Source organism: Syngnathus leptorhynchus, chromosome 21 (genome assembly GCF_054491065.1).
Source record: "Syngnathus leptorhynchus isolate UIUO chromosome 21, UIUO_Slep, whole genome shotgun sequence".
Classification (NCBI taxonomy): Eukaryota; Metazoa; Chordata; class Actinopteri; order Syngnathiformes; family Syngnathidae; genus Syngnathus; species Syngnathus leptorhynchus.
Genome location: NC_141215.1, coordinates 3,323,802 through 3,350,112, shown reverse-complemented (window position 1 = coordinate 3,350,112; position 26,311 = coordinate 3,323,802). Strand labels below are relative to the sequence as shown.

At 40.8% G+C, this 26,311-nt stretch overlaps 2 protein-coding genes and 1 long non-coding RNA gene across 4 annotated transcripts; 1 reads left to right on the top strand and 2 right to left on the bottom strand.

Annotated features, from left to right (window-relative positions):
• Positions 1-3,003: 3,003 nt before the first annotated feature.
• On the bottom strand, positions 3,004-8,458 carry dera (deoxyribose-phosphate aldolase (putative)). The gene is made up of 9 exons (XM_085901980.1): positions 8,347-8,458; positions 7,637-7,734; positions 7,423-7,570; positions 7,165-7,260; positions 6,955-7,089; positions 6,746-6,874; positions 4,706-4,818; positions 4,210-4,359; positions 3,004-4,138 (listed from the first exon to the last, which is right to left on the bottom strand). Exons 1-9 carry the CDS (start codon positions 8,375-8,377, stop codon positions 4,082-4,084), a joined length of 957 nt encoding a protein of 318 aa, XP_085758106.1. The 5' UTR covers positions 8,378-8,458; the 3' UTR covers positions 3,004-4,081.
• On the top strand, positions 5,028-17,947 carry LOC147040143 (uncharacterized). Of its 2 annotated transcripts, XR_015063084.1 has the most exons (4): positions 5,028-5,476; positions 13,594-13,659; positions 15,333-15,523; positions 15,825-17,947. It is a non-coding gene; the product is annotated as an uncharacterized LOC147040143 (long non-coding RNA). The 2 variants fall into 2 exon arrangements; XR_015063085.1 differs by lacking the exon at positions 15,333-15,523.
• Positions 9,396-24,519, bottom strand: hmga2 (high mobility group AT-hook 2). The gene is made up of 5 exons (XM_085901984.1): positions 23,759-24,519; positions 22,696-22,782; positions 22,324-22,374; positions 14,087-14,119; positions 9,396-12,603 (listed from the first exon to the last, which is right to left on the bottom strand). Exons 1-5 carry the CDS (start codon positions 23,858-23,860, stop codon positions 12,544-12,546), a joined length of 333 nt encoding a protein of 110 aa, XP_085758110.1. The 5' UTR covers positions 23,861-24,519; the 3' UTR covers positions 9,396-12,543.
• Between the last annotated feature and the right edge of the window lie 1,792 nt (positions 24,520-26,311).

Below are 26,311 nucleotides of genomic sequence, written 5' to 3'. Positions count from 1 at the left end.
CACTAATTTTTTATTTTAAACATATTTAATCAACTAAAATGCTGAACTGAAAAGGAAGATTTTGGAAAAATTTACAAATAATTGAAAAATAAAATTATAAATATTATGAATCTGCCTGTCCCCCCAAAAATATTGCAAAATTCAAACAAATCACATCTTCACACTATTTTTCCCCTCAACACGATACAACGTTTTTCATCACCACAGAACTTTTCAACTTAGTATTCCTGGTCCAGCCCTCTTCCTGTTCTTCCTCTGGAGGTCCTACAACCCCTCTGGCCTAGGCACCTGGCTTCTTTCAAGGTGTGTGGCTATATCATCCAAAATAGATAAGAAAGCCTCTCTGTTGCCACAGGAAAGCATTGTGAAGCCTCCGCCCCCGAGCAGTGGATATCTGCAAAGGCCTCCCCCGAACTAGCTCCAGTCCACAAGTGGAACTTTAAAAGAAGCTGGAGTTGCAACATTCCCCCCCACCCCAACCTCACCTCGCCGCGGTAACCACCCACGCTGAGGAGACACACAAGCTGCAGCCATGTCCTGGAGGGAAAACGAATCTGAGTAAACATGGCTGAATAAATAAATGCGTCAACTGTTTCTTATTCTCGTATTTTGACATTCTGGCTGGAGGACTCAGGTGAAGTTTTCAATGAGAGTCCTCCAGACTTTTTTGTTTGAGTGCTAAGGTGAAGTCGATATTGGAAATTTTATTGTCATTTCAATGAAGGAAGTTCTCAGAATTTAATATCAATACAATTTATATTTATATTAATTTTATTAAGAATACAAAGCCTTTGTATTATAATGCACAATTTGAACATTAAATGAAGGCAAAAAAAATAATAAATGTAAATTAAATGGTGATTAAACCAAAATGATTTTTTTAAATGAAAAAAATACATTTAAAGGATAAATGAAAAAAAATTATATAAAAATTTAACCCAAGTAATTTTTTAAGAAAAAGAAAAAAAATCTTTAAAAGTTAAAGACAACTGAACTGCATTGATTCAAAATTGTGATTCTCTAACCAAAAATGGAATGCGCCCGATTGATTAATACCCAAAACCTAATTAGAAAGTCACCCGTCGGATTGCGTCACGAGAGCGTAACAGTTTCATCGGAATCGATGCTGATCAACTTTTCTAATTGCGGGCGAGCCTCAGACAGGTGAGGCCAGTAGGCCGCATCGGTTTGATCTCTCAAACATGTATTCCATCTCTTGTACTGCCACGAGGGAGCATCCAACCAAGGTCAGCGCTCAAAGGCAGCGAGCGGCGCACCATGGGAAATGAGCGCGTGGCAGCCTCCCACTTTTGCGGGATCAGCGCAGCATCAGAAGGATCGGACTGACACTAGTGAAGTCCCCCGGTATCACCTATCACAACTTGTTTCTGCCACAGAAAAAACCAAAGACCCGCTTTAATTGTATCATTAATATCATTGCAGTGGAGCGCCAATTATTTTAGCTTTGAATTTTACCTGCGCCAACCTTCAATTGGTTTCCGTGCAGAGTAAGAACAGGCTAGAAGTCACGGGGAGTTTATTTTTGTGATCAAAGCAACATGCAACAAATGACCTTCAACTGGGAAAATGTGTTTGTACAGTAAAGTACTTGTTTTACGTCCTGAGATGGTTTTATTAAGTAATCAATCACAAAAAGGGACTGTTTAATGAATAACGGGAAAAATCAATGTTGCCTTTTTTTTTTTTTACCAATGTGTTTTCTTATTTACATTAAATTTATTTCATGTGCTACATCTCATGTAAACATTATAAGGTTTAAAATAAAAAATTCAAATAATAGCTCATTGAAAACTTAACGCTAAAGAAAAAAAAATGCTAAAACACTGAACACACATCCTTTATTTTATTGTTTGAATTTAAAATGATCTATTATTTTTATTTATGAAATTAATTGTGTTTTTTTATTTCTGAAGTCTTTTTTTAATTAAATATTAGGTTTAAAAAACTGCATAAAGTACGAAAAAACAAAATAGAGTAGTTTATTATTTATGCTTAATCTTACATTTATGTATTAAATTTAGTATAAACTGCAAATGTATTTTTAATTCATTTTCCCAATATTTTGCAATCAATCTCAACGCATTTTCTTTTATTTACAATTCTTCAAACCTCATTCACACATGGTGGCCGTGACGTCCAACAGAAAGACGGCATCCGGAGCTATTTTTTTCCCTTTAAAACATGTACATTCATTCCTCATCCACCGCAAACAGCATGACAAATCCAAAGTGCCGTTCATAATGGATAGTGGGGCCATTACTGACGGCGTGGGCTGCTCAGCCATTTTTTCTTCATCATAAACTACATGTGGGACGCCGGGGCCTGGGAAAGTGTCGTTTTTCACCGCCGCTGCGGGCTAAAGAAACACTGATGAATTAAACAAGAGGAAAACAATCAATCTGAGCAAGACTATTTGTCAGGCGTGAGGGACTTGATCACCGCTGGCCTGCCGGGTGTTCATCCAAACCGACCTCTTGGTGGTTGCTGGGGGCGGGGCGGGGGTGCAATGCAAACAAAACCAAAACGCTGTGGGCCCGTTCTACAATTTGATTGGCTGAACGCTTCCAACGCTTTTATACTTTATCGGTAAGCACTTCTAATTCTGAACAGCAAATTAGAATAACATGGCAACAGAGAGAGTGAAATTCATATTATTTGTAATTACCTATAGATGCCACCAGATGGCAGCACTGCACTGTTTACTATTAGACAAGGCAAATAAATGAAGCTCCTCAGTCTTATTTCAACATAGTTCCACACACACTCAACAAAATAAATTGAACCCAATGAAGCGAAACGGCGTGGCTGTTTTGTTTGTGTGTGTGTGTGTGTGTGTGTGTGTAACCGTGTGTGTGTGTGTGATAGGGATCTGAGTAGATGGCCTAGGGAATCAATCAAGCAGGTTCCAGCCTCCATCTTATCAAGTGGCAGCTCGCTGACCGATGGTTCAGATTTGAGATGATCTACATGCCTTTATGTAAGTGCGGCTAATCCATCAAGAAGCCGGCCATAAGAGCTCACTCCATCATCGCCACCGAGTCCGCGCCTCACACAATGTTTTTTTTTTTTCTTCTTCTTGTATCTGTAGTGGGATGAGGGTGGAGAAAACCAAAAGGGAAAACAATTTAAAAGTTGTCCGGTCGCATCATTTATTTCCACCAGAGATGGCATCATTCAGACTCGATTAATCACACGACCCGGACTCGAATGAGGATAAGCGGTGTGTAAAAAAAAAAAAACACTTGAAGCCACTCTAACGTTATTCACAGTTGGAAAAAAAAAAACACCAATTGGTTTGAATGGTAAACAGTCTTAGATAATGTTTGACAATTAAATTCAGTTTTTTTTCAATAGCCTCATTCCCAGCCCTTTTCCCTCCTTGTGCAGAAGCCAAAGTGCTCCCTGGAGTTCATCCTCCCTCCATCAAATACTGATTCTTTTTTCTCTCGCAAATACGTAATGAATTCACTCATTTACACTTTCTTTTCTTCAAGGTCAAGTCTTTTGATATCTTCATTCAACAAAAAATAACAGAGAAAGTTTTTTTAGGGTCTTCAAATGATTCCTCAGTTTTGTGAGCTGTTCAATCAAGATCTTTTAAACTCATTTAACCCCCAGCGATTAATCCCCCCCCCACACACACACACACATATCCTTGAGTTGTCTCTAATGAAATTAAGAACAAGCCTCCATAATGGATTCGGTGCACATCACAGTTGAAGGTTGGAACGCTTGACGAATATCGGAAGACTTCAGTTCATGGACGATCACAAAAAAAAAAAAAATATTGATAGCTCCAGTAGAAGAAAAGGTTGTCATTTGTATTACAAATCATATTATTAATGGCACTGTGGTATGAAAAGCACCTGCGGTGCTAGAGGGGGGCCCAAAGGGGCACTGACTCCCCCATATTGGATTGTATATAGAATATTTGGGGTTTATAAAGATTTTTTTTTTTTTGCAGCCCCCTGAGATATCCTTGACTGGTAGAAAACGAGATTGTCAGGCTTGTGTGGTGAACTTGAGGTCCTTGTTGGTCTTTTGGAGCATCTCCAGAGCTTCAGGCCATGGGAAGCTCATGGTAGGCAGCATATTGTCCAGTTACGTGATGATAAATCTGCACAATTATGATTATATTTTGAATCATTTTTTCTCAATTCATTTCTTGTCATTTATGTCTCCCCTCACCTGTCTCTCAATGTCAGCCAAGAGGCTGCTGGCTCCCAAACGGAAGAGGTGAGGAGTAAGCCAGTCGTTGCCTAGCTCCTCTTTGATCAGCAGAAGCCACACCAAAGATTCCTTGGCTGTCCGGATGCCCCCCGCTGGCTTGAAGCCCACCTGAGGGCCCACAAGAGAAGCGCAATTTGATTAAACCGCTGTTATGAAATGTTTTTTCCTCTTGGGCTCCCCCTAGAGTTCACAGCAAATATTGCACTTACATATAACAATGTACTGTAGCGGACTTAAATTTGATTGCGCATTTTTTTAATCAATTAATTCAGTGAAGCTTTTGCATACCACTAGAGGGAGCCAGATCACCACTAGTGATAGTCGGACCACGCTAAAAATAAATTTGGGTTCATTTTAATTCATCGCATTTCTACTTAATACTGAATACAGGGTTTTACTAAAATATTATTTCCCGTATTTGCACATAAAAAAAAATCAAAAATTGACCATTTACCTTATGACCAGTACGCAGGAAGTAATCACTTATGGCCCTCACCATCACTATGGCGACAGGGTAAGTGGCGTTGACGGATTCCTTTCCCGTGGATGTTTTGATGAAGTCAGAACCTGGTGGGTGGGATTGAAGCGTAAATCATACAAATTTATTCACAGGATGCTATATGGCTCTTTGCCTGGTTTCATGCGGCTCTTTTACGTTCATATCAACATTTGTGTTGTTTTTTGTGCGCGTTCGCCTCGCTTGAGTTCAATCTGGTACTTTTGTCAAACGCGCATGCGCAATAGGTGAAATTCCATAAAGTAGGCGGGGCAAACCCATTCGAGTAAACAATTAGTGTTAATTTCGCTCTCAAAATGGCAATGACATGTCAGACGTCATTAGCGCATTTTAAAGCTTCAAATTTTAAGCGCCACTTCAGTTAGCATCTATGAGGACTTTCCAAAAGGGACTGAATTTCGCAAGCGCATGTTGGACACTTTGAAAAGTCAGGCAGAAAAACCAGGTTTAGTTTTTCCCCAGAAATTACGACGCACTCAGAGACTGTCACACTTGCATCGTATCAACTGTCTTGAAACATTGGAATGAACGGAAGTTCGTTAAAAAAAAAAAAAATGCATCTTGCAATCTTGTCTCCTGAAAACGACAAACTAAAACGAATGGTATCAAACATCCAACAAAAAAAGAATTGCTTCGAGTTGCAACAACGGAATACAAGCCGAATTTCAAGACAAGGAATCCCAGAAGTCGCACTGAGCAACATGAACAGTAAGTGAAAAAACGCTTTTGTAAATTATTATGTTTTTGTTTGTGGACTTTATTGAACTGAGAGTTTAAGTGCGTGACTTGACTTGACTTGACTTGACTCGCATGAGGCAGTGTGCTTTTAGTCTCTGACTGGTTGACCATCCTTGCTGTATGGGGAAGAATATATATTTTTTATTTTATTTTGAGTACTCTTCCCATTTGGGGACTTTCCATTTAAATCCCAACTGTTGGACACATTACGGGAAGGTGCAAAGCGGACTTTTGGATCCCGTGGTCAGACAAGAACAGATGTTGCTGCTGATGGCTAACAGAGGGCAGCTGTACGCTCATCAATAAAATCCTTCATTTTTCCTTCCTTCACAGCCAATTATCAGCTTTCCCGATAAAAATAGAAGATGAAATGACGTTCTTTTAATAGATGAACCACAAACTATAGAGTGATAATCAGCCCTTCTGTCTCCCCGGTGTATAATGACTGTTCATTACGGAACAGAACAAGATGAACATTTTCCAGTTCATTAAAGACCTGCGCTATGTATTTTTCCCAGTCAGGTTTTTTTTTTTTTTAGCATTTCTCCCCCTTCTTGTCGTCAAATAATCCTTAAGATTCGTCACGGGGTGTCTTAATTACCAGATAATGGATAACGGTTATTAAATACGGGTGGCGGTAATGAAGCTCCATTCATTTGTGTGCGGAGGAGAGAGGGGGGGGGGCACTGGAGGAGGAAAATAGCCTGCGTCGGAGATTAATAGGCGAAATTATCATTCAATTTTAAGAATCTCATCGGCGATTCAGAGGAACAAGCGGAGATTAAGAAGGGAGAGTGGTGACAAAAAAACGATGCCTTTTAATAATGGTCTCGATTGGGTTCCGTAATCGGCTTAAGACGTGACGGCGAGTGAAACGTCTGGCAGGCATTTGAGTGAGTGTGAGTGTTTTTGGGGCCATCATCGAGACATTTGGCTGAATTGAGATGTGAAAAAAGCTCGAACATCATTGGGCGATTATGGAAAAAGATAATCGTGATTATTCTTTTTTTTGTAATTGAAATCACGATTAATAAATACGATTACTCTCATTTCAAAACAGAGTGATTCAACTACCAAAACTCAACTGTAAATATAATGTTAAGCAAGGACAAATATTTTGGTTTAGGGGATCCGGTTTTTCGTATCAAAAGTATCGGTACTTGGTATCGGTATCAGCGACTACTCAAGAATTGACTGTTCGGTATCAGTTTGAAATCCCTGAAGCGCTTTGAAACTGACCGGCCATCATGGCGACCAAACTGGCCTTGTAGACGTTGGTGAAGGTGCCCAGTTCGCCGATAGCCAGGATGGTCTTCATGTGAGCGTCGCCGCAGGCCTCTCGGAACTGAACGATCTCATCATACATGGCTGTGGAAGTCACAATCAGTCTGTTTTATTTATTTATTTATTTATTTCCCCCCCCCCCAAAAAAATTATAGTCTCTCTACCTTCCCACTGTCCGGTGAGAGCTAGCGTCCTGTTGATGACGATGTCGATCTCAGTGGCGCCGTCCGCTACGGCCATACGAACTTCCATAATTCGCGTCTCCAGTGAAGTCTGACCTGCCGGGAAACCGGTCGCCACTGGAAGAGAGGACATTTTGATTCAATAACACAACTTTATTCACACATTTTTATACGGGTTTATAACGGACTCACCCGACGCAACCGGAAGATTGGAGTTGGCGGCTTTTAGCGATTTGACCGCATCGGCCACGCGTGACGGGTACACGCACACTGCACCGGTTGTTACACCTTTGGACACAATACAGAAACAGTAGCGAATGACTTTAACTGGTCTTTGGCGCCCTCTGCGGGCTGTAAAGAGAACTGCTGGATTGGAACTTTTAAGAAACAGCATGACTACTTATAATCCATTCAGCAATAAATAGACAATTGGATTAAGCCTAAAAATACCTTTGTCATGCATGTCGATTTTCTTGAGGAGCTCATATTGGACGGGCTGGGTGGCCTTCATGCACAGTCGGTGGACGTTGGACGGCGTATCGTCTCCGGCCAGAGTCGTTAAGTCAATACATGTGACGGCCTTCAGCAACCAGGCGGCCTTTAAAAGAGCATAAATGTATTCCAATTTGTTTTCTATTTTAATTCTTGCACCAAGTAGCAATACCTGCCACTGTTTCTTGGGGAGCTTCAGTCCTTGGATGGATTGAGCTCTCCGAAGTACAGCTTGTGTGTTCACTCTCACTTTGGAGACCCACTCCAGATCTGAAGTACAATGGGACAGAAAAAAAACAAAAAAATGAAAATTGATCATATGTTTTTTGGCGGGATTTTTTGTTTTTGTTGAATTAAACCACAATTGCATGTATTATTACAACAGTTGGACGGGGTTATTTTAATTTAAGATCATTTAAGTCCTGTAGTATCGAGTAGTTTTGGGCTTTTTCTGAGATTTTTTTTTCCGAGCAGCTACTTTACAAATAAATTTTAAAAAAAATCTAATTGGTAGAATATTACTGCTGAGATGAATTGCACACTGTCCATTGAATTACGTATGAAATAAAAAAACATGAAGGAACTATATCTATGTCCAAAATGAATGAGTGAGGCGTGCAGAGAAATCACGAGACGTTAATTACATGCTCATAACAGGACAGTTTTCAGGTAACATTTCTCAACAACGAAGTAATAAAAAGTCCGTTTTATTGTGCCGCACCGGTTTGCACAAGTCCGTCCCTGCATTTTGCAGATCGTTTACCTCTCAAGTGTTACTGATTCAGCAAAAGAGAAGAACAGAAAACGATCTGAAAAACGCAAGTTTTGAATGACGATCAGGCATTTTTGAAGCCAGGAACTATGCATTAAGTTGTCACTTACCAAGTTGCGTGCCTGGGTTTCTAGCAGACATAATGACAAACTATATTTTTAAATGTAAATATATTTGCTGCTGTCCACCGAAGCTGTCACTGTCTACTTCCTGGATCCAGAGTGTACCGGAAGTGGAATCCCTATACAGTAAAATATCCTAACAACGCGAGTTGAAATTCTGATTGAAGCTTTTTGTTCCCGCTACACTAAACATAATATATATGTTTAACATATACATATAAAACTCAAAATTTAACAATGACATGCCAGATTAAACGTGGAGTAACATGTAATTGAACACACACACACAGGAAGTGAAACCCTTTCGTAATAATACACAGTAATCTCAATATTGTAAATTTACTTGTACTGCCCCAGTTTTGCCGCTAGAGCGCGCTGTTGAATACAGAATGCATACAGTAATTTGCTTTCTAACACTTCTGCTATTGAACAAAAATGGTGCAGAAAAAGGAATGAATGGAAGAAAAAAAAATGGATTCCAAGTATTTGAATGAAGGAAAATGAGTGGCAATGTCCCGGGATGATTCTACTCTAATGGAAGTGATGGCATGTTGACTCACATAAAACTCAAACTCATATAAAAATAAAACATTTTATGATGGGGGGATAAAGAGTTTTATTGCAGCTTCAGTCAAGGTCACGTTGCCAGGTAATATTTAAAAAAAGCAAACCTGGATACAATGCTAACATGCTATGCTGTAAAAGATGCTAATATAAAACCAGGAATTTTTCCACCAGGATTAACCACTAATCGTGCAAGTTGAAAAAAAAATCAACAGACCTTAGTAAAAAATAATTGTGGTTAGTGTCTATTCCCAAACAAGCCTTTTGTGGTCATTTCCTTGTGGTAAAAAAAAAAAAAAACAGTCTTGTGGTTCACCATATTTACGAAACCAAAACGGGATGTCCATGAATCACTAAATAGGGAAAATACTTTTTCAATGTTTTTTTTTTTTTTAAATGAATTATGATAACTAATTTGAATTCTCATGCTCTCCACACCATGACTGGTAGTCACGTTTTTGTTTTTTTTACATCACAAAAAAATCACACAGTTTGCCATAATTTTTTTTTATTATTGTGCTGAATAAAATGTAATGAATATCTAAAGACTTTTAGCAAGCGAGTAAAAACTGTCCAAGAAAGGAAGTGGATAAGGAAAACAAACAAAACAGGTTAGATACTTTAGACGTTAGATACTGTCGAAGAAAGCAAAATAAAACAGTGGAGAGCTTGGAAAAATCCAATCACGTGCCTCCCAGCTTCTACTACATAATAAAAGTTACAAGTTCAGTTGAGGTGAATCGAAAAACAGTCGTAGAAAATGTATCCCGGCAAAAAAAAAGAAACATTTCAAGATGTTCACCCAAAATGCTCTCTGGATGTCAAAACAGTATTTAGATTTGAGATTGAGGTAAAAATAGGCCCTTTGAGAGGTAGTAATGTGTATCTGATTGTACTAGAATACAAAGGTTATGACGAGTAACTTTTTTTTAAGCCTCCCAGAGCTGAAAGTTCATCCACAGTGTAGTAAGGCAGCTTTAACATTAAAAACATTTGCTGCAAGAATAAACAGTTGCTAATGAAGGTGGATTGAAAAAAAAAATTCATGTCGCTTCTCCGAGGCTCTACCTCTAGCCTTGGGTGAAATTTTTAAGAATGCAACATCTTTCAAAGTAAAAATCAATCCCCGTATATATCTGGTTTAACCATATAACAAGAAAAGGGGGAGAAAAAAAAAATCACATTTGCGTACACGAGAACTCCTAATCAAGTATACCATCTATTTTAAAAACAAGAAAACATGAATACAATAAACAATAGTTAAATCTGAAAAGCCACTTGAGGGTGAGAAACGTACTGAGATTAGACAAAAAAAACAAAAAAAACACTTCTGCAGTCCTGATAATACGTTGTAGATTATTAACATTGCTCATACTGAACGTAAACAGACATGACCAAAACTGGAGGTAGTGACGTGATTAGTCCGTTGTTAGCTGATACTTTTGAGGTACAGTTCATTCATACTGTAGGTAGTACAATCAGGAAAAGAAAAAAAGAAAAAAAAAAAGAAAACATTCAAGTTAACTATTGTCCATCCCAGTTTGTCGATGAGGAAAATATGTTGCATTGTCGTGTATAGATAGAAAGTAAGATTAAAGTATATTAGAAGGGATACATAGCTGCTTTTGTGTATTAAGTATATAAAAACACACCACTGATATTTTTGTTTTTTTCAGGAATCGCTAATAGCAAAGTAAATTTAACAGAATTTGCCCTTTCATGGATATTTTAAAAAAATATATTTTGAGCATATGCTTAGTTATTGACAACGCCATGTCGGACTCATTCGCTGCCAATGACGGCTTTCTAGATCAAAGATCCGTTTCAAAAAGGGTTGGCAGTGAATGGGTGAGTATAAAAGTATTGCTTTGGCGCCATTTGTTGGCATCTCGTTATCAAGGAAATATGGCAAAGTGAGTTAAGGAGTTACATTTAGACAAAAGTAATGTTTTGCCGCCGTCATGTGGCAATTATAAATCAACATATTTTTCAGACAATAAGGCACACTTGTAATACTCAATGGATGTCAAATTTAGTTTTGCTGGATTGGTTTTTGTTTCCCTGAACGTGCCGTCATGAGCCTTATAATCCGAAAAATACAGTACTTGTACAGAATCACCCTAGAAAATCCTTTATGTGTTCAAAACAAAGAGAATTGCATTCAGCTGTATATGCAGTACATATTTTTAGAAATATATAAAAAAAAAAAAAAATCCGCACCAAATTTCAGGATATGAGTTAAAAGACGACAGAACAACCTCGAGTTTACGTTATAACGGGCGCAAACTTGACTTGAACAAATTCTCCGTTCGCACCTCATCAAAAGAAAATGAAAGAAGACGTCAACAAGCATGACCTCGTTTTCAATATACAGTATCATAAAATTCCGTGACATAAACGGACATTTCAAGAGCGGCTTGTGCTGAGTCGGAGGTAGTTTTGACAAAAAAATTAAAAATAACGTTGAGAAGGCGCCGCACATCAGTGACCCACTAAGGACTGATTGAGCAGCAGATTTATTTCAAGGCCTCCTCTGCGTGTTACAGTGTGAGATGAGATGTCCGATGCCGCGCTGCCACAAAAAAAAAATAATAATCCAGGTATCGTGTGTGTTCTGAGGTAATGCGTTTTTTGTTCTTTTATGAGGTTGTTTCGCGAGATTTTAAAGCTACGTTGCGCATACGCAAACAACTTAAGCTATTCACGACTAAACGATACTGTACAGCAGTCGGATGCAAACAAGTTTGGTTGTGGCGTAAATGACTGAACCGGAAGTTTGCGATTCCACCAAGAACAGGGTAACTAAAGCAAAATAAATCTCTGAGGTTACGGGAATAAACGAAACCGGGGTAATGTGACCTCAAGTCAAAATTAAAGCTTTAAAAGATAAATTTGGGGCATTGGAATGGTCAAAATTTTAAAACCATTATTTTACATTACATTTCTTTTCCCACTAATTTATCCTCACCTGGTTTTGTTATATTTACAAAATTTCAAGCAATCTAAAGTGGTTGAATTTACTTCCTTTATACCGATACGTTTAATTAACACAATTTTCTAATTTCCTGAAAAATTATAATATGAGGATTATATCCAACAGAGATGGTATACTATTTTAAGATATATTAAAGTAATATTTTTATTTGTCAGATTAAAATTAAAAACACCTTATCTGATTGGGTTTAGGGTTCAAATAGGTGTCAAAGGTCAACATGATTGATTTAACAAAAATAAAATTGGCCCCTGAGGAAAGTGTCCCCCTGTCCTTGATGGATTTTAAGTCAAGTTGTAGGTTGCTCTAATATTTGTATAATTCGGAGAAGAAAACCTGCAGTTTCAGAGATGGTTAAGAGCGAGGACATCTCCGACTGCGTCAAAGGTGTGTCTGCATGTTGTGGAAATTGGAAGAGAACTATCTTTTGCCTGCTTGGTGACAGGTCTCTGCATCCGACATCCAGTGACAAAGGAAAAAATACTGGATATGGACTTAAAAAAAAAAAAAAGTAAAATAACATGTGAAAAAGTTTTTTTTTTTTTTTTTTTTTAAAAGTGGTCAAGGTAGTCTTTTCCCTTTGAAAGACCTGACAGCTGAATGAGGTAGAGGTTTTATGGTATGGAAGCTTAATCTTCCTCCTCTTCCTCCTCCTCCTCGTCTTCTTCCTCCTCTTCTTCTTCTTCTTCCTGCAACAGAACAAGATCAATTGTGTCAATTTAATGTTTTCCTCAAAATATCCATGGGCGGCTTTACAGGGTGGCCAGAGGTGGCAGCTGCCACCTTTACCATATACGTGATAATGGCAATGAATCAATCAATACTAAATTCAAAATGTCATACCATAGTGGGAATAACACAGTTTCTCCTCAGATGAGGTGAATTTCATTTTTCATATATCGTTTTAAAAAAGTGAAGCTAACTGGCACAATTTTAAATTTTTGTCTTTTCCCAGGCCACAGGAGTGAAACTCATTGAGCGTTTTTCTGAAACGTGCAGCCCCGCTTTCATTCATTAATGCTTGCAGACGGCGCGGCCTTGAAGAGTCTGCTAAATGCTACCATGTGTGACGAGGGGCAAACGAGAACAAGGGAGGGGAAAGTGTGTGTGTGTGTGGGGGGGGGGGGCGGTACTACAGAAGAACCTTTAATCATATTGGCTTGCCATCCACAAACTTGACAAAAAATATTGCATGCAGGCAAGTTGAAAGTGAGAAAGGTGAATTGTGATTTTGGTGCGTTAGCTTGTCTATGGTGTTTTGCATTGTTTGTTAGCATTAAGCTAATGAAACTGCCATAAAGCATAGCAATGTTTTGAGGCTCCACAGACTATTACTTAAATACAAATTCCGATCGTTGGCTGCTCTCGTATTTCCGCGACAGAGACTCTCCACGCTTAGCTTTTAAGACACAGGTAGATGTTTTAGGGGATATCGTAAAAAATTCCTCAGGAGAAAAAGGGAAACAAACTTCTAAATAGTAATAGTTGTACTTCTTTACATCCCACCCCTGACAGAGTTAAGTTAGCTTCTGGATCTGGATGCATCAACTTTACCCCACCCTGCACGCCGGAATGAAATGGTTTTGAGGTTTTGCGCTAGCCGGGCGTTGTTTGGGCTGAGATAAAGCAGCCTATCAAAGTGGGTGAGCTAAGCTAAACGACATTTTTATGGTTTGCAGCTCCCCGGGCCTCACAGCACCTCCCATCTACTTCAGGCCTTGTTCCCACAGAGCCACAAATCAGAGGTGAGTTATGCAAAAGTGGCCTGTACCAGCAAACACGGGGAGGTTGGTAGATTCCTGGACAGTGAGGGCATGCCGGGGTGGGGGTCCTTGTGTCATGTTTCACTCACTCTACTTCCATTCTCTCTCTAATGAATGTACTCGCAAGGGGAGCAAGGCATTACTCACAATTATTTGTTACGCCTACAAGTGTGGAAGGGAAGGAGAGCCTGTTTTGCTTTGGGAATCAAAACTAATCCAGCCAACAAAACACAAATCATCCTATATAAAGTCAATTCAGTGTTAAATATAAGCTTTATAGCATAGTATGATAATGCTATCGTGCTAATGCTACTAATATAATTAGCTTTATAGCATAGTATGATAATGCTATCATGCTAATGCTACTAACGCTAATGAGTCCACATACATCATAATGGGGATTTCTTACCTGAGCAGGTTTTTTCTGGACGACTTGCTGTGGCTGCAAGAAAACCCCAAAAAAGAAGTGTTAAACATTCTTATTAGCATTCTAGCCATTAGCAAAACCAGAATGTAAAACTGTACGTCCAACCAAGTAATAGTGTCTGGGTGTCACGTTTCAACTGTGTTATAGTTCACATTAAATCTGGACAAAATTCTGAATGGATTCATGTAGTCCCATCACAAAAACTTCAACAGGAGGTATTGCTGATTTATATCCTCTGTTGGCCAAAGTAAACTAAAAGTAATATAAACTGACCGATAATAAAAAGCCAACTGTTTTACAGGCCTAGCTTGCGTTTTATGACTAAAGGCAAAAAGCCAAAGGAAGTGGCTACCCACCACAGGGGCATTATAAGCGCCAAGGGAATCTTGGTGGATGACATCCACGATATAGAATGCAGCTGCTCTTCACACCTCATAGACATTGAGACCTAAGCAAATTGAGACTGGCTGAATCTCTTATTCGGATTGACAGCGGTAAGCTAGACATATAATGTGTATGGATGGAACATTCCTGGGAAGTAATACAGTATTGTCTGTCACTTAAGTACAAGTCATAAAGATAACTTTGGAAAGAAGAGAGGAACAGATACAAGTTTTGAATCTCGCGTCAATGTCCAGGAGAAACCAAGGTTCTAGAAAGAGAGGCAAGAGACAAAGAAGAGAATCTTAAGTAGTCAATCTCAAGACAATGTCTAGGACAAACAGAAGTTCTGGAAAGAGATTTAGGAGTTAAAGAAGAGAAACTTCTCAAGATGTCCAGGTCCAAAAGTTCCAGAAAGAAATTCAGGAGAGGAACTCAAGTCCTCAATATCCAGGACAAACCAATGTTCCAGAAAGAGATTTAAGAACTAAGAAGAGAAGTCCTTGATCTCAAGAACATGTCAGAGACAAACCAAAGTTCCAAGAAATAAATTCAGGAGATGAAGAAGAGAAACCTTGATCTCAAGACAACGTCCAGGACAAACAAAAGTTCTAGAAAGACATTCAGGGACAAAGAACAGAAACCTAAGTCCTCAATCTCAAGTCCTCTGGGACTCACCTCAGTATCATGAAATGCAAAATGAAACAAAATGATCTTGCCAATCATGACAGTGAATGGTTTCTTACTCAACCCTAGTTTTCGTTGAACCTTTCTATCCAGTTTCCAGGAATTGGAAATGGACTGATGTAGTGTGAGGGATGTTCTAAGCCTTCCTAAATCTTCACAGGAAGTAGCATTAAAGCAAATGAACAGCTGAGCAGCCTGGCTGAGAACATGGAGTATCCTGTGCTTGTAATCCAGACCAGCTGGAGGACCAATGAGCCCCCCACCCCCCCACCCCAAGATGACTTTTAGCAGCTGGTGGGTTTTGGACTAGCTGCGAACCGAGTCTATGCCAACACCAGATGCGAAACATAAGTAAGGTGCAAAAAAACACAACGGTTCCAAGTTGGAAGACTTATCACCTACTGTTTCCTGATCTTATGTTTCCACAATGCCTAAAAATAATTCAGCGTGTACAAAATGACAACTGGTCATTAAAAAAAATCAACTCCCTGCTTTCTCTCTCGCAGTGCCCTCGCTAAGACCCCTTCACTCCCTTTGCCCCCGCCCGACCCCCCCCCCCCCCCCCCAGAAAAAAAAAATCACCGCATTGTCTTTCACTTACTGTGGCGGCTTTTTGATGTCGCCCAGCTCTGACACTATGAATCACTTGTAGGCCCCAGCAGCTGCTCGCTGGTACAAGTGATTCTGGAGACAGCTTGAGGCGTAGCACGAGGGCAGCCCATTCAAAGGAATGTTGGGTAAGAATGACTCAAAAGGGGAGTGCGGTTGGGACCCCTTTCTCGACTGAAACACAATCCCCCCCCTCCCCGTCTGCTGCTCGAAGAATGCGAGCTCTCCTCGTGGGCTTCTCACCCACCCAGAAGTCCCAGCCGATCAAAGGGAAAAGCTTTCACTCCCCAGAAAGTACACTGCACAGGCCGCCATTCATAAGAGACTCAGCTTGCTCCCCCCTTTTGTGTCGAAATGTTTTAGCCTCTACTTGACTCACTAAGAAATGTACACGCACACACATATGACCTGAGAAGTATCGAAGAACATTTCGAGATAAGACATCTTAACTCCATCCAATCAGATTTCAGCTTGTCTGTGTTGCCATGTCAATTAAATCTGCCTGGAATCAATAGCAATTAGTCTTTAAACCAATCAAATTTCACATTAGTTTTCATGAAGGGGGGGGGGCAGTGAGCCAATCCCCGATGAGGTCATTTTTCCATCCTCTGATTGGTCGATCAGATCACAAGTTGTTTCAGCCAAGTCCAACTAGCAAAACATCTGTAGCATTCAGTCAAATTGTTTTTTGGAGCGCACGGTTCATGGCAAAAACTAAATAAACTCCGCTTCCACATTTCTGTCCTGAACAAAATCTAACTAGAACTGCTATGCTCATAAACAACCTGCAGACCGCATTCCCGCGCCGCTGTCCTTGCACAGGTTTTCATTCTCCCTTAAGGTAGAAGCTGCTGTTTGCTCTAGTTAACCGTTACTGAGCCTGCTAACCTTTGCACCTCCTTTGAAGCCGGCTGGATAATTGGAGCGACGAGGTTCAACCTCCGCAAACACACACGGGCTCGCACGCTTGAAACGGCTGTAATGGGATACGCATCAGACCAAGCGCTATGTCGTGTAGGAGGCTGTTAAAATCTGGAATGCTTGACATTTAAATAGTTAAACTTTAACAACTGTGCCTAATAGAGCACTTTGCCTAGGTGAACATTTTACTTATATGGCAGGTTTGCGGAACGCTTGGGAATAAACAGTCTGCCTGGACATATAGCAGATGAAATTCCGACCATAATAACAAAAACAAATTGAGTAAAAATATTTTGGGATTTAACAAAAACATGTAAGGTGCAGGTTTTTTCTTTGTCCACTTGCGTTCACTATAGTCACGTTCCACACGATCTGTAACGATCTGGTGGCGTCATCGAATGAGCGTGTACGATTAGAATTATTCGATTAATCGTTTCAGCCCTAAAAGTCCTTATCAAATTGTATTTCAAGGGTGGGGGGGGGGCTTTAAGACCCAAAACAAAATTTAAAAAAAAGGTTGACCTGTGTCCTGGAAAGGAGTTGGTTGGACCATATCTAAACCAGATGTAAGCCGAAAAGATAACGTTATCAGCAGCTTCCTCATTGACCAGAGTATTTTAGTAAACATTGGCAATGTAAACCTCAGGTAGTCCCAGGTAAGCGTACAGCTGCAGTTCAAACGCCGGATTTACCACGGTCACAAAAACACGTCAAGGTAACGTTAGTCGCATGAATTACGTTTTGGTAACGATGGAACGTGCTGATCTGTTGACGCCACCCACTGTCCCGACAGTCAGCGGGGCCCCCAGTTATGAATTACACCTATCAGGGTCCGGCGATTAGGGGGAATTTGCCGAAGGGCCCTTTTGTAAAGCAGAAAACTGTCTGTCGTTGTAAGGAATGTGGAAAATTCCTCACAGACAAGCAGCCTTTTGTTTGGAAGTTTTTTTTGTGGAAGGGGTGGGGGGGTGGAAGGAAAGAAAGGCACAGACAAATTGGACTGGCTTCATTTAGGAGCCTCTGCTGTTTGATGTGAAATCTGTTCCCAGAGTATCCTGGATAAGGATTTTATTTTTTTAAAGTAGTATATATTTTTGGGTTGAGAAACAAACTGAATTTCACTACCGCTTGTTGCACGTGGTATGAATTAACCTGTCTTGACTGAAACGGTTCATTTCCTGCCTCATAATAGCAGCGGTGCAAATACACTAATGGCAAGAAAGTCTGTAAGGAATTTGAATAAAACAGTGGCATTGTGAGGAGGGCTGGGGGGGTCTTGGGTGGGGGGGCATGCAGGACACCCCGGGACAGCTGCGGAGCTTCCTGTGTAAAACAAACAGTTGGCGAGCTAGGTGCCGTCTCTCTGCAAATGCACTACTTTGTGTTTATTTGTAGATTGTGTTAAACAAGGATCATTACAAGAGCGAATATTTGTGGCTAATCTAAATAGTGAGGAGTCGTTGCAAATTGCTTTCGGAGATACCATGTGGATGATGGCCCCAAATTCCCCCGAGGGGAATTCCAGAGTTCAAACAATGTGCCAGGTTGCCTAAATTTCCTTATCCCACAGTGCAAGAGGAATAAGAATTCCACAATTAGCATATAAAGTGTGAAATTATTAGAGTTATCCACAGTCAGGGAAAAGAGGTGGAAAACCGCTAATGTCCTCCGAGACCTCCGAATGCCGGGGACAAAGGTCTAGTGGCTGGAATTCAGCTCCTCTGCAGCCAAAACTTGAGGAAGGTGGGGGGTTGGAGAATGTAGGGAATGAGGCAAGGTCTCTGACCACCTACCCCCCCCCCCCCACACACACACACACACTCCTTTTAGTATGTGTGATCTCTGGGGTCTCTCTTTCTCGCCCTCTTACAGATACCCTGAGGGAACTAGTGTGGCCTAGCACCCATCTAAAAATAACTTGATTCATGGACCACAGTGATATAATATATCCATAAACACGGGATTAAAGACAAACCAGAGATTTTTTTTTCTCAAAATATGAACTAAAATCGTGAATTGGAAGAAAAGCACATTTCTGTTGCTAACCAAAACAGCAGCACCGAAGCACAGAAAACAGTCCCACAGGTGAGGGATTATGGATTCAACTGTGGATCGTTAATTATTTAACATTTTGGCAGCATGGGGAAGTGCGGTAAACTGAACTAATTGTACTTTGCCCTTATACATAAAAAATGCATACCGTACACGGAGACTGAATGAAGTCTTTTTAAATTGTTTCTGTGCAATGACTACTACCTCTGTAAAATGGTCATATAGAGTCTCTTAGTATACATTTGCAAAGACAGTACCTTCAGTTTGCTAGCTATGTCTCATTTAAAAGTAAAATCCTCACAAGAATTGACATACTGTGCAGCCCAGACCAGCCCACTGACACACAACGTTGACGTGGAAGGAAACATTCCAGGTCGGAATGCACAAGCAATCCCTGTGCTAGCTTGCTAAGAAAAAAGTAGACAGGGGGATGCTAACATGTCCAGGATTTAGTATTGTGCACCAGAGTCAGAAGAACCTTTTCAGTCCTGCTATTATTGTCGGATATAAGACTTGACTTAAGTCCAAGTCAATTGAATTGTTGCTGGTAGTTAACAAGGAGTCAGGCTAGCTACATGAAATTCATCAATGAAAACCGCTACATTTCCCGCCAAGAAATGTAGACCCTTGTAAACCGGTTTCTAGGAAGTTGGAGTCTATCCTAGCTTATTTCGGAGTGCGCTCCTGACTATTTCAGAGAGATTCCGGTTGAGGATCGACTGGGACTTGATCCCTCGCCAGATACGTGAAAGTCAGCTTAGTTAAGTAACTACGCTACCAGTGACTAACATAGGTACCCATCCTGTTAAGGGTTACAGGCAATACGGATTCTATCCCGGGTGAAGTCGAACAACCTACCAATGATTTTGTCTAGTACTTATTCAGGATTGCATGTAAGCCGGATCTTTTCCCAGTTGACTTATCAGTCAGCTATGTAAGGCCTTACATTGCCAATGACCCAAGGAGGTATTAGTCACACCATATTTTTAGCATGATTCATTCCAAAAACAAGGCCTGACTCTTACGGTGGCCAGATGAACGTTTAAAATAGTCCCGACTTGATTCTGACTCACTCCGGATCCAGCGCATATTTTGCCAAGAAACCACAAAGTTGAGTTGTTGTTTTTTTTTCTCTAATTTCATGTCCCGACACTCGTGATCACAATAGAACAAGTCTAGAAAGGCTCTCCAAAGCCGCTGGTCAAATGCCAGGAAGTGCTGCTCATCACCTCGGCCTTCCTACTCTCTTCTCCAAACGCTTGGCACCGGTGTCTGACCCAAAGCCAAGAGCAGCAAAGCCATGCACTTTGGGAGTTTTGCACCCTCTCCTCTTCACACTCCATCAACTCCCCCCCCCCCCTTCTCTCTCTCACACACGCTCGCGCCAAAGCACTTGCGCTTCCTCTCCCATTCAACCGGTCATTTCCGCAGGGTTGCATGTGGGGCGTATTAGTCTCACAGTAGCCTCCATTGAGAGTCAATCGGAAAAAAAAGAAAAAAAAAGGAGATGGGTACGAGTGTGAGTAAGAACGTGTCCTGGGTGTGAGTAACTTCAGATGTGACTGCGGAGAATTTAATACAAAGAAGCAGCTGTCTGTGGAAGGAAGTGGGATGCGGTGGAAAAGAAAGTCAGAAGAGTGATGAAGAGAAACCTTACGGCGCATGTCCGACTTGGCATGACTCGATATGAGGTTGTCCTCGCAGAAAAAAAAAAAAAAAACATTAGGCCGGAGGTCACGGTCCTCGGAAGAAAACGTCTGACTCATTTCCCATGTTGGAGTATGAGTCAAGGCACGATCATCCTCCAACTTTCATGTTTGTTATTGTTAGTGTAGTGAAAGTAGCCAATGGAGCCAAAGAATTAGTAAGCAATTTTTAAGGCAAACGTGTTTACTAACTACTTCGAGAGACTTCCAGAGTGATTTGGCGACACGGATATTTTTTTGGGAGGGGGGGTACATAGCCCTCCATCAACTTTGACTAACAGAGGAAGCAGAAGCTTCCTCGTGCAATCGAACACCTGCACACAGAGGCAATAAAGACAGGGAACGGAAAAGGAAATCGGAACTAAAATGGTTCGGCGAGTCGAAATATGCCAAGAGTCAAACAACAATCCAGAACTTCTCTAAATATTCCCCAATAATATTGAGAAGATTTAGTGCCAGTCTAGTTACATCAAACTCAACACTTGGTTGGGATCCATCTTGGGGCGTACCAAATAGATTTCCCAAGAACTTCAGACAAGACCAGGCAAGCACTTGTATACTTTCATGACTCCACGTCACTTGTTACATTGCATCGAAGCAAGACATTCTCATTTATGAAGGGTAATAACTCTTGGGAATGAATTCAGGGATCGTCGTTGAATGAACAACGAAGTGGACTGATCCGTCAACCAGATTCTTTGGGTCACCCCCTCTGACTCAAACCCAGGAAATTCACAAGTTGGAGAAAGATTGATATCTATGAAAAATAAATTGGTGGGCTAGTCACAGGCACATTTTTGATTGTCTAGAAAGCAGACTTGATTTCAAGGCCAGAGCGTAAGCGTTGAAGCGGACCTGGGACATGCAGGCACCAGCAGACACAAGTACCCAAAAAAAAAAAAAAAAAAAAAAAACTGCGGCAAACTTCAACCGGTTGTTATCAGTTCAGTCCAACGGTTCAGTGGCGGCCTTGCAGCTGTGTTGAGAAACTGATTTGCTGGAGTCGTCGCTTGGTAATAAACTTCCTCGTATAAGATCATCTAAACATTTTTTACTCGACGCCGAGAAAATATATGTGGAATCTCGTGAACATGCAAACAGTTCATCCCCGCACACCCTTCCTGGTGGCACCTCTGACTCCATTTCCTTGCGCTATCAATCACTCCTGTCACTTGGGTGCTGATAAACACTGAGGCCTTCAAGCTGTCAAAGGTATTATTTTAGTTTTCCTGTGGTCAGACTGGAAGGTAAACATTTTCTTTGACTGATAACAGCAACATTAAGTAGGGGGATGGGAATCTCCGTGAATGGGTTTCGGTGACATAATCTCATTTCATGATGCTACAAGTAAAGATGTGTTTAAAAAAAAAAACGAGGCAAACCTACTTAGGGGGGATTCCGTTGTGTAAAAAAAAAAAAAAGGCTTTTCAATGACAGGACGTGAGTTTGTAGTCATAAAATCACTTGAAACTATATCATTATTTGGTTTTCGTTTGAACCAATCCAATCCATAACGCCAAACTATATAATCTACCCTCAACTTCACACTGGGTGACATGCTAGCGCGTCATGCTAGCAGGCATTTACGTTTTTACTTGGTTTTCGTTAGAACTAATCCAATCCATAACCCCAAACTATATCATCTATCCTCAACTTCACACTGCGCAACATGCTAGCATGTATCTACATATAGTTTTCATTAGAATCAATCCATAACCCCAAACTATATCATCTATCTTCAACTTCACACTGCGCGACATGCTAGCGTGTCATGCAAGCAGGTCTCTGAGTTTCCATTTTACATGATCCACGTATGGTAGTACCAAACAGCAAAGTGAAATGAAATATAATAAAATGACTTACCCATTTCCTGGGTCGCCCCCTGCGTCTTTTTTCCCCAGTTGCCTCGGCTTTCTGCGTACACAAACGGGAAATAATAGTCTTTTGTATAACGGGGTCCCATTACAACGATTGAGCTACTTGTAGTCTAAGGTCTACCTGCTACATTTTTAATGTGGACATTTGAAGGTCAAAGGGAAAGACAATCTGCTGTTTAATTAATTATCAGTGTGTTTTATATGGCTGAGCAGTGACACAGCAAAAGATCATATTAACTCATTCGCTGCCATTGACGATTATTGACGTCTATTTTACCTGGGCTATCATTTCATTTCATTTTAATTGGGAATATTGATCTGTCATTCATGCAGATACAATTCAGGTATTGAAACTCACCTTCTGCGCTGCCTTCGAAGGACCCTTGTTCTTACTTCCTTTGGGGCGGCCCCTCGGTCGCTTTGGGACGGGCTCTCCGCTCGGCTCCTGGAGGGGAAAAAGTGGGGGTATGACATTGGTGTGGAGAACAGGAAACAAAAGCGGCGAGCCCCTCCCAACCACCGCACCCCAACCCCCGGCCGCACACTATCCCCAACTCAACTCACACACACACACACACACTGGGGCAACCCTTCTTGTGTGGGTCCTTTTTCAAGCATGCGCTCATTTGCTGGTGGTGGTCCCCCCATTTGGTCACTGCTTTATGGGTCAAGAGCAATGCAGACAAAGGTTGCAAGCGTGTGTAACAATTGCGTGCATGTGTGGGCTGGCACTGGGAGGCGTTTTATTCCCTCTTATTCTGCGTTGTTACTTAATGACTAGCATCTTGTACATTTTGGATACAGTTTATTGGATATCCAAAATTAACATGTACATGTATTTCATGGTTCTTTTTAAAATGACTAGCAAAATTGCAAATTGTCTTCACTTCAACTTATTTTTGCTTGACTTTTTAAAAACGACTTAGCCATCAATTTATTGTATATGTTACATAACCATGCAAGACAATTTTATGGTTTTCTCTCCGAAGGAAAATATGATGACAAAAACGACTGACTAATTCCTTATGTGTTTTAACATACTTGGCCAGTAATTATGATTCAAATAATTATTTTAATTGCATTTTTCGGTCTGAAATAATGTTGGAAAAAGTGACTCAACGGTGAACTGTACTGTACACACATGCACATGTTCATAAATGTCCCACTTGTCATGGTGTCTGGGACTCAAGTCATGGATGTCTCTAATTAAAATTCCCAGACTGGAAATAGCCACATTCCTTTTTTTTTTTCTTTCTTTTTCTTACACAAACGTCAAATAGGTGGAAGAGTCTTGTTACACACTTACAATCATTGACAAATGCAATTGTTTTGGGGACTTCGAATGAATTAATGAGTATTAATTTGAATGAAAAAATCTGTTGTTGTTGTTTTTGCAATGATAGAAGTGAGCTTATACTGACTTTTTGGAGTTTGCGCGGTCTTCCCGGTCTCCTCTTTTGGGGCTCCGCGGCCCCTGAGGGCTCCTGGGAGCTCCCGCCGGGCTCGTCCCCGCGTCCACTCATGGCTCCCGGTGGCTTCTCCGTTCAAAAATTAAAATTAAAATAATAACTAGTTGATTTTTGTATCCAGATGAGTGGTAGCCGGTTAAAATAATTAGGGGGAGCCTGGAAGTGAGCACCAGGGGGGGGGGGGGGGGCACAGCGTGACACCCGAGTCCACAACGCCGGACGAGAACCGCCTCAGCTCGGCTTACAAGTCACCGCGGCACCGGGGTAGCCCGAGGAGCAGCGGCGAGGCGTGACAGCTCGGAACGGAGCGTCTGAGAGGCATACTAACCGCATCCACGGTCCACTCGAAAAAAAGCGCTCAATGAGGATGAGGTTTTAAAAAAAAAAAAAAAAAAATAGGAGGAGGGGGGAGAGGACGAAATCACCTCTACCGTGGGTGGACGCACAGGGCAGAAGGGAAGGAGGAGTTGAAAATGAGAAGGGGAGGGGCGGTTCTGGAGTGGGTCCAGAAAAAACACGCCAAACGGATTCCTGGCGATGGGCCAGATGTGGCAGACTGCGTTTATGAATTAAATTCACATTTTCACACGTTTCAATGGAATTCGACTACTGGACAGTCATTGAGAGGAAAGTTCATTTCTTCAATGGCTGTCTGATGCTATCAGCTCGGAATGGATCATTGAGGAGTTTAGTTATGCTCCGGCCGTTTTACATTCTTGGGTGGGAAGTAATAAAGTAAAATAAAAATACTTATGAGGTATAGACGTGCCATGACTAGCGAGATTAATTCATCATCAGTCATAAGAAATTCAAAGCGCGCATCATTACTTCATCCGTTGACATCATCCTCTATTGTGCATATTTTGTCCACCAGGGGGCAATGTAATACAGGCGCCTATACAATTTCACAAATGATTCCGTAAAATGTAAACGTATTAGTTGGTATATTTGTTTAGAATATATAACTTTGAGTTTTTAGTTTGATTGTGTGTTTGTGTTCAAATTTTCATTGCCTAAAAAGTTATAACTTGCACATTTTTGCTAGTTTTGTTCATCCATCTGGTGTTTTTCATTTGATCTTTTATTAGCAAACTTTCAATTTTCAGAAAGGAGGTATTAAAATTTTAGATGTTGCCTCATCAGGTACAATTTTCCTGGTTTCTGCTATCAGGATGTATTGTAGAGTTAAGTAATTTAGAATTGTATTTTTATTAAAGCTGAACACAATTTCATTAAGGAAATGCAAGATTTCCACTTTGTGGAAAGTCCACTGGCCACTTTGAAGCTCTCCGCCTTGAACGCGCAGGCAGATCAATTACGTACCCAGGAACAAGAGAAACAAAGAATAAAGTGTCTTATGTGCACGACCTTTCCCACGATCCCACCATCTCCTCCAAATGCTTTTACAGCCTGACCGGTGCGAGTAAAAGTAGTGAAATGATCAGCCAGAGTGATCTTAACGGAGCCACGACGTTATCAAAATATTTGGTGGTGTAACTACTTGCTCCTATGCAGACAATGACTCCACTGAGAGAGCAGGGTTCATTTGTGACGAGTATTCATTCATAAAAACAGCCCCTCCTAAAAAAGAAGTGGGTTTCTGTGAAAGGCCCGCCTCTGCAGACTGAGTGGCGTCGGCATCAAACCAATACAATCAATGGGCCGCGTAGCTCCTTCAGCAACCTTCAGGGTGTTTTTTTTGTGCATGGCGCACATATGCAAGCCTGACCCCTCGTTGAAGCGCAATTAAACGAGAACGTAAAGATGTTATTGCGCTTTGCGAGCCCTCGTGTCATCTCAGACTTTCCACCTTTCCAGCCTGGAATGCTGCCCGAGCTAAATAAATACATCCGAAACAGTCTGAGTGATGTGACGCTCACCCAGCCAAGCCAGTCAAGCGTCTGCTGTGAGAGTCTGTCTGTTTTTTTCGTGTCGTACGCAGTTGGTGGGAAGTACTTCAGTAGATTTTTTTTCAGGTGTAGTTTACTTTTTGGAAAACTTTTACTCCAAAACAAATACAGTATCTCAAATCATCTTTCCCCATTAAAATGAATGGAAATGCCATTAATCTGTTCCAGTCCCACAAGAGCAAATTTTTAAAAATTGTAACATGTCTTTGTAAAAAAAAAGATAGAATGTGAAGAGTTAAACAATTTCATTCATTCAATGAGCATTGTGGTGTGGTCACCTTAGCCACCAGGAGGCAGTATAACACCGCTGCACATAATACACAAAGAAGAATTTCATTCATTCAGTACCATCCAGTGACATTAGTGATTCTTTGCAGACGATAAATAATATATCCCAGTAACATGTGCAATGTTGATGCTAGTTCTGTTAGCCCGTCTATGGTGTTATCAATTGTATGTTAGCAATACGCTAGCGGACTAACTCTCTAAGTGAAAGTCATTTTGCTCCATTTTCTGGAAACAAGTCACGGCTGTCATCAACACATGGTGTGTGTGTGTGTGTTTAAATGTTTTGCTGCATTTTGTTGGCTACAAG

Coding starts and splice junctions, on each gene's coding strand:
- dera (XM_085901980.1), bottom strand. CDS start 8,377: ATGTCTGCTAGAAACCCAGGCACGCAACTTG. Junction 7,090..7,164: donor CAATCTTCCGGTTGCGTCGG/GTGAGTCCGTTA, acceptor CCTCTCTTCCAG/TGGCGACCGGTTTCCCGGCA. Junction 4,139..4,209: donor TGGCTGACATTGAGAGACAG/GTGAGGGGAGAC, acceptor ATAATTGTGCAG/ATTTATCATCACGTAACTGG.
- hmga2 (XM_085901984.1), bottom strand. CDS start 23,860: ATGAGTGGACGCGGGGACGAGCCCGGCGGGAGCTCCCAGGAGCCCTCA. Junction 22,375..22,695: donor CTTCGAAGGCAGCGCAGAAG/GTGAGTTTCAAT, acceptor TTGTGTACGCAG/AAAGCCGAGGCAACTGGGGA. Junction 12,604..14,086: donor TCCAGAAAAAACCTGCTCAG/GTAAGAAATCCC, acceptor GTTCTGTTGCAG/GAAGAAGAAGAAGAAGAGGA.